At 43.4% G+C, this 17,940-nt stretch overlaps 1 protein-coding gene across 1 annotated transcript; it reads right to left on the reverse strand.

The window, feature by feature from the left end:
- Positions 1-5,233: 5,233 nt before the first annotated feature.
- LOC147884008 (uncharacterized) lies at positions 5,234-7,391 on the reverse strand. Its single transcript, XM_087398583.1, has 3 exons — positions 6,917-7,391; positions 6,443-6,599; positions 5,234-6,324 (listed from the first exon to the last, which is right to left on the reverse strand). Exons 1-3 carry the CDS (start codon positions 7,340-7,342, stop codon positions 5,771-5,773), a joined length of 1,137 nt encoding a protein of 378 aa, XP_087254709.1. The 5' UTR covers positions 7,343-7,391; the 3' UTR covers positions 5,234-5,770.
- Between the last annotated feature and the right edge of the window lie 10,549 nt (positions 7,392-17,940).

Genomic DNA, 17,940 nt, shown 5'->3' on the forward strand with positions numbered 1-17,940 from the left:
CAGATGCTTTGAGACATGAGTTTTGGTGATATTTCACTCTATTGTGGCATACACATGCACTTGGTATTTGGTGTGATTCTCTCTTGTAGGCACTAGCATTTGGGATGTTTGCTTCATTTGCATCATGGCATCCTCTTCCATGTCTGAAAAGGAGTTTTTAGCATTAAAAAGTATGAAAGGACAAACTTTTCTTTGTGGAAAGAACAAATAAGGGATGTGCTTATTCAAAAGAAGCAGATTAAACCCTTGGCAGGGATTGAAGCTAAGCCTGCAAATATGTTTGAGGATGATTGGAATGAGTTGGAAGCATTAGCAAAATCTACTCTTAGACTTCATCTTGTAGAGTCAGTTTATTTCATAGTAGTAAATGAGCAGACTACGGAAGATTTGTGGAAGAAACTGTGTGCCACTTATGAAAAGGAAACTGCCTCTAATAAAGTTTACCTCATGAAGAGGTTGTTTGAGCTACAGATGAAGGAAGGGGTCTCCATTGCTTCTCGCTTGAATGAATTCAATATTATTTTCAGCCAGCTTCAGGCTCAGAAGATGAATTTTGATGCGGAGACTAAGGCAATATTTCTCTTATGTTCATTGCCATCCTCATGGGATACCTTCCGTACAGCTGTCAGTAACTCTGCACCTGGTGGAGGACTGAAATTTAATGATGTTGTGGGTAGCTTGTTGGCCGAGGAGATTAGACGGAAGTCTATGGATGGCAACAAGCAGGATGCAGCCTTAAATGTGCAAAGGGGCAGATCACAGTTTAGGGGGAAGTCCCAAGAAAGAGGAAAGTCTCGTACCAAATCCTGGGCACAGAACATTGAGTGTTACCACTGTGGCAAGAAGGGCCATATGAAAAAGGATTGCTACAAGCTGAAACGAGAGCAAAAGGATAAGAAAAAGAATTCAAATTGGGGTGCAAATCAAAAGGAAGAGAGTCCAAGGGAGGACAAAGGAAAGGTGAAGATCGAGGAGATCAATGCAGTCACACATGATAGTGACAATGACGTTCTCTTCATGTCTAGTTTATCTGCAGAGAGTTGCTTACCACTTCAGATGATGCATATTCCTAGGATTGGATTTTGGATTCTAGTGCTTCATTCCATGTTACTCCCCAAAGGGAATGGTTCTCCACTTATGACAGTGGAAAGACAGGTTGTGTGCATCTTGGAAATGACTATGCATATGACATAGTGGGAGTAGGTGACATAAAGTTTTCTTTTGCAAATGGGTCTGCATTTATTTTGAAACATGTGCCTAAGTTGACCAAGAGTCTTATTTCAGTGGGTTAGCTAGATGATGCTGGTTTTCACACCACTTTTGGCTTTCAGAGTTGGAAAATTTAGAAGGGCTCTATGCTTTTGGCTAGGGGTGCCAAGTGTGGGACTTTGTATCCCTTACATGTGGAGTCTCACTTGCGGCTTTCTCACATACACAATGGGGGAATACACACAAAGGTGGAGGCTGAAAACAGTTTTCCTCTTCTTAGTTGTGAAAGCCAAAAGAACTCTAGTACAAAGAAATAGAAGGACCTATATGTGGGTCTCAAACCAAATTCAACTAACTAAGGTGGCATACTAACTGAGCCATGAACTAGAGTACATAAGGATAGCTGTCATCCAGCTATTATTCAAGGGCGGTGTACCAACCGCATCTGCAGCTAACAAGTCGGTGCTAACAAGTCGGTGACATAAATGCACAATGGTCACCTTGGCATATCACGAGTGGAGCTTGATATCTCAACAAAAGGCTCCTCTAGAGCTCGTTCACACTGACCTCTGCGAAAATATGGAGACGGAAGCTTTAGGTGGTTCCTACTACTTCATGACGCTGATCAATGACTACAGTAGAAGGATATGGATATCCTGAAGACTAAAGATGAGGCTTTTAGTAAGTTCAAAGAATGGCATGTAATGGTCGAGAAAGAAACAGGGAGGAAAGTGAAGAAGTTGAGATCAGACAGAGGTGGAGAGTTCACATCAACTGAATGCAAAAGTTACTACAAAAGTCATGGGATCAAGAGGCAAAAACCCCCGCCACATACACCATAGCAAAATGGAGCAGTAGAGTGCAAGATGCGTGTCATCTACGAAATGGGTAGGAGTATGATGAAAGGGAAATATTTGCCAAAGACTTTTTGGGCTGAAGCATGTAACACGACAGTTTACATTCTGAATTGTAGCTACACGAAGGCTGTGAACGGGATGACTCCACTACAGGCCTTTTCTAGTAAGAAACCTTTAGCTGCACATTTCAGAGTTTTTGGATGTGACTGTTTTGTGCATGTCCCTGATGCTAATAGAACCAAATGGGAACTAAGGAGCCGGAAGTGTATTTTCTTGGGCTATAGTGAAGAGGCGAAGGGTTACTGTCTCTATAATCCTATTACCAAGAAGGTAATAGTAAGTCGCCATGTGGTCTTCTCATCATGGGTCAGTAAGAAGCAACCCACAGTTGCTCTTTCTTCTACCGAGGTTGAGTACAAATCAGCATGTTTTGCTTCTTGTGAGGCAGTGTGGATGAGGAGGATTTTAGGGGACATGGGTGGAGTGTAGAACAAGCCTATGCAGTTATCATGTGACAATTTGATTTGCATGGCAATTGCAAAGAACCCTATTTTCCACGCTCGCACAAAACACATTGAGATTCAATATCACTTTGCAGGAGCTCATCATGGATGGAGAGGTCGACTTGGTGTACTGTCTGACTACAAAGAATGCTGCGGACATCTTCATGAAGGCTCTTGGAAGAGACTTGCTGGAGAGGCATCTTCATCGACTTGGCATTGGGCCGAAAAAGTAAGTTCACTTACGGGTCGACATTGAGGGGGGGTGTTAGATATCAATGCTCCACTCTCGTGTAACTACGTGGGAACCAGCTAACTCTACTTGTAAGCCCCCCATATGAGGAGAAGTCATTTGAGTAGCTCGGTTATCTGGTAGGTCCTGGTTTGGACACTAGATGGGGGCCATGTGTGGCCTAATGGCTGGACGGCTTCAGATAGAGTTGGCACACTACCAACTAGGCTACATGCAAGTGCAGGAAGGCATCCCATGACTGACCGCACTGAGGGTAGACGGAGCATTTCCTGAGGCAGCCCACTCTCGGGTTACGGGGCCCCAGATGATCCCGGATGGCTCTGGGCCGAATGACTGTACATTAGTTGCTCTATTCTACGCCACGGTTCTAATGTGTGGTCAGTGGCCTATTTCGAGACCGACCTCCAGTTGGCCGTTTTGGGCCGATTGGGTTCGTCTCCCAATTGGGTCTAACCGACTATGAATGGTGGCTATATAAGAGCAAGCCCGTGAAGCCCATCATCATCACTGGCTACAGCAACCCTAATTCCTTAGCATGCAGCCTCCATCCTCTATTGTTTCCAGCACACCATCGAAGCTTCTCACACAGGAGTGCACGGTTGGGAGGCAGCGCCATCTATTGTATCAATTTTACAGTAATCAAAATTTTGATTCTCCATACTATCTGCTTCTCTCTCTTGCATATGAGATCCTGTTATCTGTTGAGCACAGACGTTGTATTGTTTTCTTACATGTATCTCACACTCCAGAGCTCGGAATGATCAGCTTTTTGAACTGAATCGGAGAGGAGAAGTAGCTCTACAAGATGAACTAGATCAGGGATGAAGATGTTTCATGAAGGAGGACTTGTTGCCTCAACAGAGCAAGGGCTCGTGTGCCTTGATGAAACAAGGGCTTGCGTTCTCTTTGATGGAAAACTCTCTCAATGGAATATGCCTCACAGAACGAGGGCTTGGACACTCATGAAGGAAGTGAGAGTACCGTTGCTAGAGCAAGGAGCTCTACAAGATGAACTAGATCAAAGATGAAGATGTTTCATGAAGGAGGACTTGTTGCCTCGACAGAGCAAGGGCTTGTGTGCCTTGACGAAACAAGGGCTTGCACTCTCTTTGATGGAAAACTCTCTCAATGGAATATGCCTCACAAAAGGAGGGCTTGACACTCGTGATGTGGTTGATGATGTAGCTACTAATGTAGCTATTGATGTGGCAACCAAGCATGCCACATGTTGTGGATTCTCATGACAATCGTGTGACATTATGGTGATGCAAGGAAAGGTGATGTCCTATTTTCTTTTTAGTTGTAGCCTCTTGAGAAACATGGATTTACAAAGTTTCTTTCTAGATCTTGCTAAGTTTCATGTGATTTGCATGAAAGAAGCTTAATATTTCTAGTAAACATCTATTTATGCATATAATTGCAAGGGTTACTCTTGCTGTTCTTTGAAATAAGTAAATGTCTTTCAAATTCCTTCTTGTTAAAAATGTATTGCAAGCATTGTCTTTACGTTCAAGTTTAGATGCTTAGAAGCCCTTCGATCGCGTGGGTTATAGTTAGCCCTCTATAAGGGGACTCCCATCATAAACCGGCATATTTATTTATATTAATAAAACCAAAATGCAGAATTGCCACAGCTACCTGGATTATGTGCAAAATATAGGTGGGCTTCCATTATAACCCGGCATTTATTTTACACCCCCTCAAAAAAAAAAAAAGTGAGGCTACAACCTCATGGATTGTGTAAAATATAGGAGGATTCTTTAAAGCAAGCCTTATTACTAAAAAAATATAATGTCTCAAAGTCTACTTTTCATTTGGATTTTTTTTTTGGCTAGATACCCAAAAACAAAGAAAAAGTCCAAATTTAATGAAACCAGTTCTTAACAACCTAGAGTTCCCGAAGCATTTTATAGGTAGAACTCCTCTTGCTACTACTGGCAACTTGCTAGCATTGCTCACTAGCATGGATACATCCTCTTAGCTCCATTAATGCTTCTAAGAAGGTGCTATAATCACTTCAGGAAATGGGCCTCCATGGCAGCACCAACCACAACAAATTGTCTACAAATGGCCACAACCATACAAAACACACATGGCTAGAGAACTATGTATGGTATTTCAAAGTTTATGCTCATAACAATAATTGTCCTAATAGCAAAACAAATCAACGAACAAACATTTCGAATAAACATTTCGATAGTGGAGAGAGATGAACAATTAAAAAAAGCAAGCAATAATATCAAAATTATGAAAGCAAAGAGTGTGATGTGTGCTTGTTTGTGTGTGTGTGTGAGTGAAATAGATAGACAAAGCGCAAAGTTAAGCACCAAGGCAATTCACCTAAGAGAGTTTGGAGAGTTTAACACGTGGCAAGCAAGAGCAAAGATGTAAGTGAAAATTCGTAAGTGGGGTCATGAAAGCAAATGTTTACATGTTAAAAAGAAAATGGCCACTATAGCACATGCCTCCCCAAGATACATAAGCAAGCTTCACATTTCCATAAGACCTTATCTTTTGGGATAACTTATCTTCATGGCTTGCTTCAATGCCCAAACATTAGGATGGATTTCCAACACCATGAACATGCATGAGAGAAAGGTACTCCAAGAGATTTCTTGAAAGTAACTCATTGAAGAGTTAAGAGCCACTTAAAACCTACTCACAAGTCCGTATGTGTATAATAATTACCTATGCATTGCAGGGCTTTAGTGGTTGCTGCTTGGTAACTCCTCTTGGATACTCTTGCTCTTTACACTAAGAGCAAGCGTACGAGTTCAAGATTTTATTGGCTAAGATCAAGTGTAGTATTTGTTCTATAGTTTCCTAATGATACCAATACATTTGCTACGAAACTTTCAAACCCTTCACCTTCGAAAATCCCTCTTGGAGCGTCTTGCTCTTTTGGCTAAGATCAAGCGTACAAGTTCAGGGATTTTTGGCTTAGTATCTCTTCAATAGATCTGCCAAGAAAATTCGAACTCTTCTCCTTCTAAGATCACCCCAACATCCCAATTGTGGCACTCATCCATATCCATCGGTGTAGGATCTGTACTCGACTGCTCAAACTCGCTAAGTGGTGCTTCTGCCTGAACTTCAATCTCAGGCTGTGCCGGAAATTCTGTTGTGCTTTCTGCTGCAACTTTTAGCTGGGCTTCGCTGTTGGATCGTTGCCTTTTCTTTGAGACCAAACTAGTTTGCATGTCAGCCGATGCCAACTGTTCTCGCCTTAGCTTCACCAAACAGTAATCCCTACAAGCATTCTCATCGTCTCCCAAGACAGTATACTCAACCATATTGAACACCACCCTATTATCACTTTCATCGCCCCCTCTTGAATTCCCTCGCCTTCTTGAATACGTCAAATATCTGAACGCCACGTTCTGTTGTTTCTTACGCCTGCCCTGTTGCTTCCAATGATAGCCACCTTTAGTAATCAGCTCCCTTGATTTGGAACTACCCTTTTCTTTCCATATGCACCGGGCTATGAGGAAACAAGATTGAGCATCTGCACGTGGTGGGAAGAAACAGATTCAGCCAGACTTTCCTTTGCCCCTTTTGTTTGCCAGACAAAGTTATACGAATTGGACTCAACAGGGTGCGGGGTTGCATTGATAGGTGCCTACCTGGCTGGTTTAGTTCCTTCCACACATCCCAAGCATGTTTGGTAAAGAATTCCTTATCAACATGCATGTTGTACTTTGGCCGATTATTTTCATTCCGAACATATTCTTTTAACGACTCCATCCGGGACTCGATCGAGGGCTCAACGGAGACATTATTCTGCGTTGTAGCAAAGCAAGTGATCAAGAAGCAACCCAAGTCCCCCGATCACATCATTGTTGCAACTTAAAACCCTGATCACAGTGATACGATCGAAAAGACCCACATTCAGAACGTACGATGTAGTCTGCAAACTCACATCAATAGGATGAAAAAACCCAAACATCTACATTCAACATACCTGCAAGCAGAACGATAAGATGACTGTAGTTGCAAGCCAGCACAAAAAGATCGAAGAACACAAACGATCCACTTTCAGCACTGCAAGCTAGAACGATGGCTCGGAAAACCCAAACATTCCACATTTCATCACATACCTCACCCACAGATGGCGCTGCACTGGACATCCAGTGGTCCTGACAGTGGCCCCACCCACAAAATTCATGGGGTTCAAACGACCCATCAGGCTTCGACTCAACGAAGACGTGGCGGCAGCAGCCGGGAAGCTTACAGATTTGGGAAGGGCCAAGGTGCTGGTAGAAGGAATTAAGCCAGAGAAGGTAGTGCGTTTTGGAGCACCAACGGTGGCCAGGGGAGGGAGGGTGGGAGCAGGAAAGGAGGGCACAGGTGCGAGGGGGCGAGGAGAGGTCGAGGGGAGGGGGAGCTTGGACGAATCGAGAGAACATGAGCAGGAGATGGTGCAGATTTCCGCAGGCGAGACGATTGGAAGGGTCGGAAACGGGGTTGCGGCAGCCGTGGAGAGCGCACAATCGACGGGACATGCCAGAACTTTCGCCGGACATTCGTCGTCGTGTCGGAAGCTATGCTTGCAGTTCTTCCGGACACGTTTTATTCCTTCTCAAAAGTCAAGAGTCTTTACGGGAGATTAACGCAAACTTTATCATATAGAATATTTTTCAAGTGGCACATAATAAAATTTATTTGCTATTGCTTCTTTAATAAATCATACCTTTCTTGATTCCACACCGCCATTCACGCACCAATATTTTTAATTTCCCGCAAATCTTTATGTTAGATGCCAAACAACTAGTTCAATCTTAAACATTATTTAGTCATTCACTAACATAAGGCTACTCACACATAAAAGATTAGCAGCCCTCCTATCCTGGACTAACTGAGACGAAAGTCGAAGGGTACATGAGGGAGTCTAGAGGAAGAGGTTATGAGCCAAGCAAGCAATTTGACACCATAGCAGGAGCTAGCATGCACAGGGGGAGAGAATTCACTTCCACGTAACCGATCATCAACTGGTTTCCATGAAGCTTAGAGGGAAGAGCGGAAGAAGAGTGGCAAGCTCAGAGAGTAGAGGAAGAGGGAGAGCGGCAGCCTGAACTTCAGAGTAGAGGAAGAGCGAGAGGGAGGACAAACTGAGGGAGAGAGAGAGACGCTCAAGGAGGGAGAGTAGAGGGCTGGGGGTTTCTGCTGAGGCACATTTATGGGGGGGCTTAATATTTCATCGTAGGGTGGCTTCAAGAGTCTTACCTTACGTTAATATTTCTTCGCAATGCCAGGACAAAGAAATACTAATTTGAATTATGAATTTTATTCGTAGGGGGGACATGTTGGGCTACCCGGGATTCACATAATTAACTAACGTTGCACTTTGAACTTCCTTGAGTATGCAAAGTGTGAGGAGCTAGATGGTTTGAGGTTTTCATTTTATGAAACAGGTCGCATGCATGTGGAGGCAACAACGGACGTGCTAGGAAAGGATGAGCTGGGGAGTCCGGATTCGTGCCGAGAAGGGTGTCTCCACTAGAAATGAGTCTCCAGCTGGTGCACCTCATGGCAAAGTGCCATCATACACCGATGTGCTTGCCAAAAACCTGCAGAGTGGCTGCACTAGAAAGACATAAAAATAATCCTCTAGGTGGCCGAAAGAGGTGGAGGGGCAACCGTGGTTTGAGATGGGGAAGAGACACAGAACGATGTGTAAGGTCCAGGCCATTCGGCATTAGAACGCCTTGCTAGAGGATCCCTCTACCTCTTTTCACCAGACACACCCCCTCCATGGATGAGTTGGAACATTTATGGTCTATGAGTGTGAGTTGCCCAGCGAATAGCTTCTTGGGTCGGTTCCTCGGCAAAGGTTTCTTCTTGGTACCGTGCGTGGTGATCTGTAAAGTCTTGGCCACTTTGCACGCAAGTGTCCACTCAAACCTATGGCATTGGGAGAAGATGGTTGTTGACAGAAATGAGGAGGTCGAATGATTGAAAAGACCAAGGAAAGACATGCATCGCCTCCATGAGTTCCAGATGTTGGGTGTCCATCCCCATTGACAACAGATGTGCCGACTCCTAGTGACAAGATACTCTCCTCCTTGATGGCATCTGAACCTTGGAGGGTGGTGGGACGGAAAGGGAAGGTCAAGACTCAGGTTCATGAGGAGAGCCCGATCGTCATGCATGCTATGAAAGATCTTGCCACTCAAGCAGGCACGATCCATGAGGGAGATGAAAGTCTTAACATCCAAGACCTAGATGCTAAGTTATTTCTCAAGTCGACACATCCTTGCCAGGTGGCCATGAAGTCCACAGAGAGTGCCATTTTGTGGATAATGGCATCTGTTGCGGTTGAGCTGACATGGCATGCAAATCTGGTACTATAGCTAGCATCCTGTACAAGCGTCCTTCCTTGACACCTTTTCCTACTAGCTGACATCTTCTGGATTTGTCTATGCTTAACAACTTATACAAAGTGATAGCTAAGGCACTCAAATTACAAAGCATTGAAGTATGTAGGTCTGTAGTTGATCGGGAGAAAAATTCATTCATATGGGGAAGGGACGTATTTGAGAATGTGCTGAATGTAGCCAAGGCTATGGACTATGCACAAGCTACGGACCAAAACATCCTAATATTTGGCATTGACCTTGATAATGCCTTTAACAGAGTGCGGTGGGGTTTCATTTTAGAACTACTTACGAGTTTGGGGTTCGTGGCTGCGAGTTTGTTAGGAAGGTGAAATGCCTATTATTTGGCAATGCCTTGGTGGTCCTTAGTGTTAATGGGAGCTATGGGTAGATTTGACTTGATCGGGTTCATGCGACAGGGCTGCCTGCTCACACAAGTGTTGTTTGCCCTATGCACAGTTTCACTCAAGAGGATGCTTAAAAGAGAATAGGATGTGGGCATCATTAAAGGGTCCACCCGTGGACCGCCCCTCAGGCGACAAATTATGCAGCCAGCTCTTTGTTGATGACACAATTTTGTTCTCTCAAGACAACCAGGAGAGCATGAAGAAGCTTCTAGAGCTGATGGAATCTTTTTGTGTGGCCAGGTTCAAAATGCAACCGGCCCAAGAAATTTTTGCTAAGGACAAATAGAATCCCCCACCAAATTAGATCAGAGATCTAGGAGTGGATGTGATACCTAGAGGTAAAACACCGTATTAGATAAAGTGGGACAAAAGTTGCATTTTGGGAATTTCGAAATTTGAATTTTACCAATATTGAATATGCTAATATTTGGAATTCCAATGATTATGAAAAACTTCATTGGTTGTGAAACAATTCATTGCGTATAAAAACCGGAACAAAGCATTTGTGGCAGAGTTTGAAAATCATGTATTTGGTGGTGTTAATAAACACCGTATAGGGACAACATGTATATTTTACTTGAGGTGTTAATAAACACCAGTTGGTGGTGTTAACAAACACCATGCATAGTGAGTTCCACTAGAAACAAAGCAGTTGTTGGTGAAGGTCAGCTTCTGAAAATTGTCATATTAATAATATGCAAATACCCATTGACAAGATAACAACAATTGAGAAACATCACATGAGAACACTGTTGAGATATCAAGCTCTATCCCCGACATATCTCCTGGATGACTATCATTTATGTCACCGTCTATGTTAGTTGTACTCGTGGTGTAGTTAGACTACCACGTATGTTTTGGTTTGGGTTCACATATGAACCATGTATTCTAGGTTTTGACATATAGGGTATTTCCCTCTTCTATTGTATTGTTGTTGTGTGCAAAAGTGAAGAAAGGCTTCACCCTCCAACCTTGTGTCCTCTCTCTTTTGTGTGTTGTGAAGAAAGCTGAACTTGAGTCTCCTATCTCTCTCCCTCTTTCTTTACATGGTATCAGAGCCTTGTTCGTGGTAAGGAGCTCAAGAAAGCTAGCCAAGTTTCTGGTGTCCTGGTAAGAGGACCAGTGTAGCTTTCCTATTTCGAGTTTGGGAGCAAATCTCTGCAGGTAGCACAGCCAAAAGTACAGGAGTGCACTGCTTCAGATTGAGAGGCCCTTCGCGGTGCGGCGAGAGCGCAGTATATGCTGCGGGAGAGGGCAAAGCCCTTGGTGACTTTATTTTTCTGATTTGAGGCCGTTTCGGGGCCCGTTTTGAAGGCGGAAGTTCTTCGCAGGCACTCAGAAAAAGGCCCTGTTTTTGCTGTGCGACCACCGCGCGGCTAGTCGGTGGAAAGGTGCCACGGAAATTGCATCGTATGCCTATGTGCAGAGATATTGGGAGTTGCAGATTCATGCCTGTTGCCTGTTGATGCAAAATCGTCACGAGGAAGTGACTGTGTGGTGAAATACCACTTTTGTCAGTGTTGCAGATCTGCCCCTGTGAGGCTTTTCGCAGAAGTTTTGCTATTTGCCCTTGTGAGGCATTTGCTGTGTTTACAGGTTGCTGTTGCAATTCGTGATTTGTAAAATGTCTGAGAATCTGTCTACCATTGTCAGTGAGAAGCTTGACAAGAACAACTTCCAAGCATGGAAGTTCAGGATGACAAACTTCCTTATGGGAAAGGGAGTTTGGGATTACATCAGTGGTGAAACTGCAGAACCAGTTTTGGGTACTGCTCCCACTCCTGCTGAATTGAAGGCCTTTAAGGAATGGCATGAAAAAGCTAGAAAATGCTTGTATTGGCTATCTGTTAGCATTTCAGATTCTATGATTGTGCATATACAGGATCTAGAGACGCCTAAGGAAGCATGGGATACATTGGTGAAGCTGTATAGCACAAATACCAAAGCACGAAAGATGCAGCTAAAGCAGGATTTGCACAATGTGCAAAGGAAAAATCTGAATATAAATGAGTATTCCTTGAAGGTGAAAGGCCTTGCAGATTCTCTTGCCTCCATTGGAGCACCTGTTGATGATGAGGACTTAGTGTCCGTGACCTTGAATGGTCTTGGGAAAGATTATGCACAATTTCGGACATCCATTGGAGTCCGTGAAACATTTCCTGATTTTCAGGAACTTATTGCTCTCTTGCTGAGTGAAGAGCAAAGGAATGGTGGTTCAGCCACCTCAACTTCTCAAGAGACTGCTTTCTACTCGAATACAGGTAGAGGCAGGGGTAGAGGAAGAGGCCGTTCTGGTGGCCGTGCAGGAAATCAGAACCAACAGCATCTGATGGAGGGGGAGAGTACTTTTCAGAAGAATTTTGTGAATATCTGAAAGAACAGGGAATTCAAAGGAAGTACTCATGCAGGTCTACCCCTCAGCAGAATGGGGTTGCAGAAAGGAAGAACAGGCATATTGCAGAAGTAGGACGGGCGATCCTAAATGAGAAAAACATGCCTGATTATTTTTGGGCTGAAGCAGTAGCAACTGCTGTTTATATTATGAACAGAACCCCCACTGCAGCTGTCCATGGCATGACGCCTGAAGAAATGTATACAGGCCAAAAACCAGATATTTCTCACTTGAAGGTATTTGGTTGCATAGCTTATGTTCATGTTCCTGATGAGAAGAGAACAAAGCTGGATCCAAAGGCAGAAAAATGCATCTTTATTGGATATGCTCAGCACCAGAAAGGGTATCACTGTTATAACCCTTCCACCCGCAAAATGCAAGTGAGCAGAGATGTTGTTTTTGATGAAATGAGCAGCTGGTATGCACCAACTGTTATGGTAGGAGATGCAGATGCAGGAAATGGGAATGCTGCAATAAATGCAGAGCAGCAATCTCAAGCCTTGAGTGGACCCAGAGAGTCCTCTACTAGTGGATCTAATGCATGGACAGGGAGATTGAGATCTAGTGAATCGTCACATGGCAGTCCTGATAGTGTTGTGCAGGTATCACATAAGGGAAAAGAAAAAGTGGACCATGCTCCAGTATTTGATGTGTCTGCTGGTAGCTCTCATGTTGATGGAGAGTCAAGCGGCTCTGAAATGAGCCTTGATGAGGAACTTGGGATTCCTTCTGTTGTTACACCTGGTGCAAGGAAAAGCAGGCATGATTTAAAGACTCCTGCAACTGATCCAGTTGTACGGAGGTCCACTCGTATTAAGTATCCAGTTGACAGGCTGAGATATGATGGGTATACAGCACATCACTATGCTTATATGGTCAAGGTTCTAGAGGAGCAAGAGCCCACATGTTTTGAGGATGCAGCAGGGCATAAAAATTGGGAAGCAGCTATGGATGAAGAGATGGCTGCCTTGGATGCAAACCACACTTGGGATTTGATGCCTTTGCCTCATGATAAGAAGGCTATTGGCTGCAAGTGGGTTTACAAAGTAAAGCACAATGCTGATGGGTCTGTTAGCAGGTACAAGGCAAGATTGGTTGCCAAAGGTTTTGCACAGACATATGGAATTGACTATGAGGAAACTTTCAGCCCAGTTGCAAGGATGGCAACCGTGAGAGCAGTAATTGCTATGGCTGCTGCAAAGGGATGGTCTTTGCATCAGATGGATGTGAAAAATGCCTTCTTGCATGGTGACTTGCAGGAAGAGGTTTATATGATGCAGCCAGAAGGTTATGAGGATAAAGCACACCCCGATTTTGTATGCAGGTTGCGCAAAGCCTTGTATGGCTTAAAACAGGCGCCAAGGGCATGGTCAGACAAGATAGGGCAATATCTTGTCACTATTGGATTTCAGATTTCCAATTCAGATTTTTCACTTTATGTGAAAAGGACAAACAGAGGGATTGTGCTTATAGTCATCTATGTTGATGACTTGATTATTACAGGTGATAGTGATGCAGACATTAATGAAGTGAAGCTGCTGTTGAAGCAGAAATTTGAGATGAAGGATTTGGGAGAGCTGCGTTACTTCTTGGGCATTGAGGTTATTAGATCCCCGAGTGGGATATGGCTGTTGCAAAGGCAATACGGTTTGGACATGCTGTCCAAATATGGGATGACAGGCTGTAAGCCTATCTCTGTTCCATTGGAGCAGAATGTGAAGCTCAATGCAGAGTCAGGTGAGCTTCTTGAAGATATTACTATGTACAGGCGCATAGTAGGTAGCTTGATTTACATGACTATAACCCGACCAGATTTGAGCTATGCTGTGGGGCTGGTGAGTCAGTTTATGCAGGCACCGAGGAAGCCACATTTGGATGCGGCTAGGCGCATACTGCGGTATGTGAAGTCCACATTGCATTATGGACTGTTTTATGAAGCTGGGTGTGCATTACAGGTACATGGATACACAGATGCTGACTGGGCTGGTAGTGTCTCAGACAGGAGATCTACTAGTGGTTTTATGTTTTCCCTTGGGAGTGGTGCCATCAGTTGGAGCAGCAAGAAGCAGCCAACAGTTGCCTTGTCGAGTACAGAGGCAGAGTACAGGGGTGCAGCAATGGCTGCATGTGAGGTAGCTTGGCTACGGAAGCTACTTGCAGATATGGGACAGTCAGTTCATGCAGCAGTTGTCATTCATTGTGACAACATTAGCAGCATCATGCTTGCTAATAACCCAGTTTATCATGCTAGAACGAAGCACATTGAGGTGCATTATCACTTTGTGAGAGAGAAGGTTCTAGCTGGTGAGATTGATCTTGTCTATGTCAGCACTGAGGAGCAGGTGGCTGATATTTTTACGACCAAAAATTGGGTACCGAGAAGCTTCGCAGATTTAGGAGCTTGCTTGGTGTACGTGAGATGGATTTGAGCTTGAGGGGGAGTGTTGAGATATCAAGCTCTATCCCCGACATATCTCCTGGATGACTATCATTTATGTCACCGTCTATGTTAGTTGTACTCGTGGTGTAGTTAGACTACCACGTATGTTTTGGTTTGGGTTCACATATGAACCACGTATTCTAGGTTTTGACATATAGGGTATTTCCCTCTTCTATTGTATTGTTGTTGTGTGCAAAAGTGAAGAAAGGCTTCACCCTCCAACCTTGTGTCCTCTCTCTTTTGTGTGTTGTGAAGAAAGCTGAACTTGAGTCTCCTATCTCTCTCCCTCTTTCTTTACAAACACACCTTACAATGGAAGTCTGGGAGATTAAGAGGGAGAAAATCGACACCATTTTCTATGCTCTGATACCAAGCAAGCTCTCCTGTGCTTTAATACATACACTCTGTGGAATCTTGATCTTCTTGGGTCTATTTATGGATTTTGATGTCCATGACCAGACAATTACATCAATACACTCCCATACCTGTGGATCCAACCTATTCTCTACCCAATACTTGTTCCAGCAATCAACATAGGCATCTGCATCACTGAGCCCCTTTCTCTTAAATGATGGTACCCAATACTGAATTAATAATTTCTTGAAATTAGGAGAAGCAGCATCCATCTCGGCACTTGATATGGCAACCCCAAGCCATATGGGGTATATAGGATCTGATGGCCTCACCAAGACGAATTCACCTTGCTTAACATCCACCATTGGTCTAAACTCTTTCGTCGGCTTACCTTTTAGAGGCCCACAATAGTGATCATTCCATTCCTCATAGCCTTGGAAATCATTAATGCAAGCATCTATATCATCATCCTCATCAGGAGATTGTGTTCTTGGCCAAAACTCTCTGTACACTCCTATCTCTGAGATGTTTTCTTGTTTGAGCTCACCGATCATGGTTTTCCAATAGTCTATCACTGGCCTAATGTAGGACTCATACGATGCATTCTTTCCACTTGCACATCTCTCCCAAAACTTAATGTAATCCTTTATCCCTGATATTACTTGCAAGTGATCTCTCACAAATGTAGCCATTGGCAGTATATCCGGACAACCTGTTGGCAACAATGATCGACCCTCACTATCTTTCTTCCATAGCTCAATTCCCCCTTCAATGGGCATCCAATTCAGTGATTGATTTTGGATGCACCTTGTACTGCATCATTGGTCTATCACCTTGCATGTAAAATTGAAATTGTAATGGCTTTGCATGTCCAACTAGCATTTCTTGCCCATCACATAGGTAGCCATCCACATAATCCTTGAAGTTAGGAACCCGTGCAAGAACAAATGGTGCGAGTGAAGATGTTGTACATTATCCATCAGATGCGGAAAGTGAATGTTTGTCCCACCCACAAGCTCTCAGAAAACCTGCTGAACATTGCATCAATGTCCTCATGTGTGTGCCCTACCATCAAGAAGCCCAATTGAACTGTCTTGAAAATGCCCCTTGCTACAAGAAGAGAAAGGTATGCAAACAAGTATCTATTTTTGTTCTCAAACCCACAATTATCGAGTTGGAGTAGCAAGTTCTCTGGAAACTTTTGGAATGGTGGCTCAATAGCAACACTTGCCTCTAAAGAGGGTGGGTTTTCTCTTGTTTTTGACGGAAAAAAATTCATACATGTGTCTGTAGCCCTTGCAATGGAAGTTGTCATGGACTCTGTGATAGACTTCGGGTCACTTTCCGATACAGTTTCTAGATTTGCATTTGTGATCATGACATCTACATTTTCAGACAAGCTAGCTCCACTTGTGGAAACATGTGCACCTTTAGAACTTTAATGGGAGTCCAAAGCGTCTCTTGAACATAGAGCATTCAAAAGGCGAGCATTGATTCTAGGAATGCCATTGGTATCAAGGTCTCCAAGGTCATGCATATCCATCCTCTCGAGGTTGCACAAAAAAATTGAGAGCGATCCAATCGTCAGGTTGGGATCAGATGGCCACAAACCATTGAGGGTGAAGTGTCGATAATGACCATTTCCATGCCCATGGGTAATCATTCCAATGAGTGAAACCTGTAATTGCCATGCAGAATCAGTGTCCTTGGACCTCACCCAAAGTCTGGAATTGCCGTCTTTTTTTGGTCCATCTTATCATGGATTATGCATACATACTTTTTTGGATCATCTCGGAGTACCTACGCCATGCACAGTATAAGTTCCTACAACTTTCTTGCTGTATCATATGCAACTTTCTCTCTTCCATCAGCGAATTGCGCTCATCTTGACTTTTTGTGGCTGCCAATTGAGCCTTGATCTGCCGACTGCACAAGCTACATTTAGAGAATTCACTCGTCTTAGCAATGGCATAATTTAAGTCTGATTTCCAAATCCTACCAAATGTGGATGTGGATAGGCTCTGATAACCACGTTGATTAAGTGAAGCGTTGACCTCACGTAGGACGTCTATCTTCTTATACACTTCAGGTATCACTTGTTGTGTCTCTCTAGAACCATCCTGCATGGTTCTACTCTTGTGAGGCATATGCTCTGTGCTATTATCCACAAAGTGTTGAATGAGAGCCCTTCCCATACCTGTGTGCTCCCTGTTCCTTAACTTTCTTTGCAATGGGGGTCTTGATTTTGGGGGGGGTATGCAAAAAATTGATAAACAACATTATTTGATGAATATAGTTTTAGTTGATGGAGAAAATGGACATGAAAATCATCTAAGTTGGATCTTGCCATTCGATTTGATATATGACATGATCCCATTCGGATATGCAAGTCCAAAGAGGGGAAGAATGGCATTGGTGCGAATCTCTAGAATGCATGAATGAGTCTATACAAAATTTTCATGAAAGCATGAATTATTTCCCTAAAAATTTTAGCAATTTGATAAAACTTTTTCTAAAGCATGAATTATTTTCACCATCGTCATGACCTGATTCAAACATGTGATAGAAGCCATCCCTCTCATTATGATGACAGGAAATTAATTATTAACAAACTACAACCAAAGAATTTCATAAGACCAACAAAGTTGTCCTTATAGTGGGGGAGAATGGCACCAGTGCCATTCTCCATGTGGGATTGTGGAGAATGGCATTGGTGCCATTCTCCATGTGAATCCGGCTTTCCTATGGAGAATTGCATATCCCATCTTTCCTATCACTGATACATTACCTACCCCAATCTTCACACCACTACATCACCCATTTGATTCAATTACACAAATTTAACCTATTGCAACCACTTCATTTCCCACCAACATCTTAACCTTATCCCCACATCTAGTAGCCATTCCCTATCATTTCAATTATGGAAAATAGGAAAGCGAGCAGATTATGGCCAAAGGGATTCACAAACCTAGTCTAATGACGTGCAAGTGTGCAAATTCTAGCTTCATAAAATGAGAGAGCCAATCTTTTGAATTACAACAATGCAATGGGAGAATGCACCTAGGTGCCATTCTCCCATTACAAAGCTCTCAAACAAATGAATAGAAAGTGGATGAGGGAAAGGCATTAATTGAAATGAGAGAAAAGGTCT

Source organism: Dipteris shenzhenensis, chromosome 27 (genome assembly GCF_047967505.1).
Source record: "Dipteris shenzhenensis isolate YYH24624 ecotype China chromosome 27, Dip_SZ_1.0, whole genome shotgun sequence".
NCBI lineage: Eukaryota > Viridiplantae > Streptophyta > Polypodiopsida > Gleicheniales > Dipteridaceae > Dipteris > Dipteris shenzhenensis.

Excerpts from the sequence above, each read along its gene's own strand:
- LOC147884008 (XM_087398583.1), bottom strand. The coding sequence starts at position 7,342 with ATGTCCGGCGAAAGTTCTGGCATGTCCCGTCGATTGTGCGCTCTCCAC. Across the intron at positions 6,600-6,916 it reads CAGCGCCATCTGTGGGTGAG|AATAATGTCTCCGTTGAGCC; the intron begins GTATGTGATGAA and ends GCTACAACGCAG. Across the intron at positions 6,325-6,442 it reads GAAGGAACTAAACCAGCCAG|ATGCTCAATCTTGTTTCCTC; the intron begins GTAGGCACCTAT and ends CACCACGTGCAG.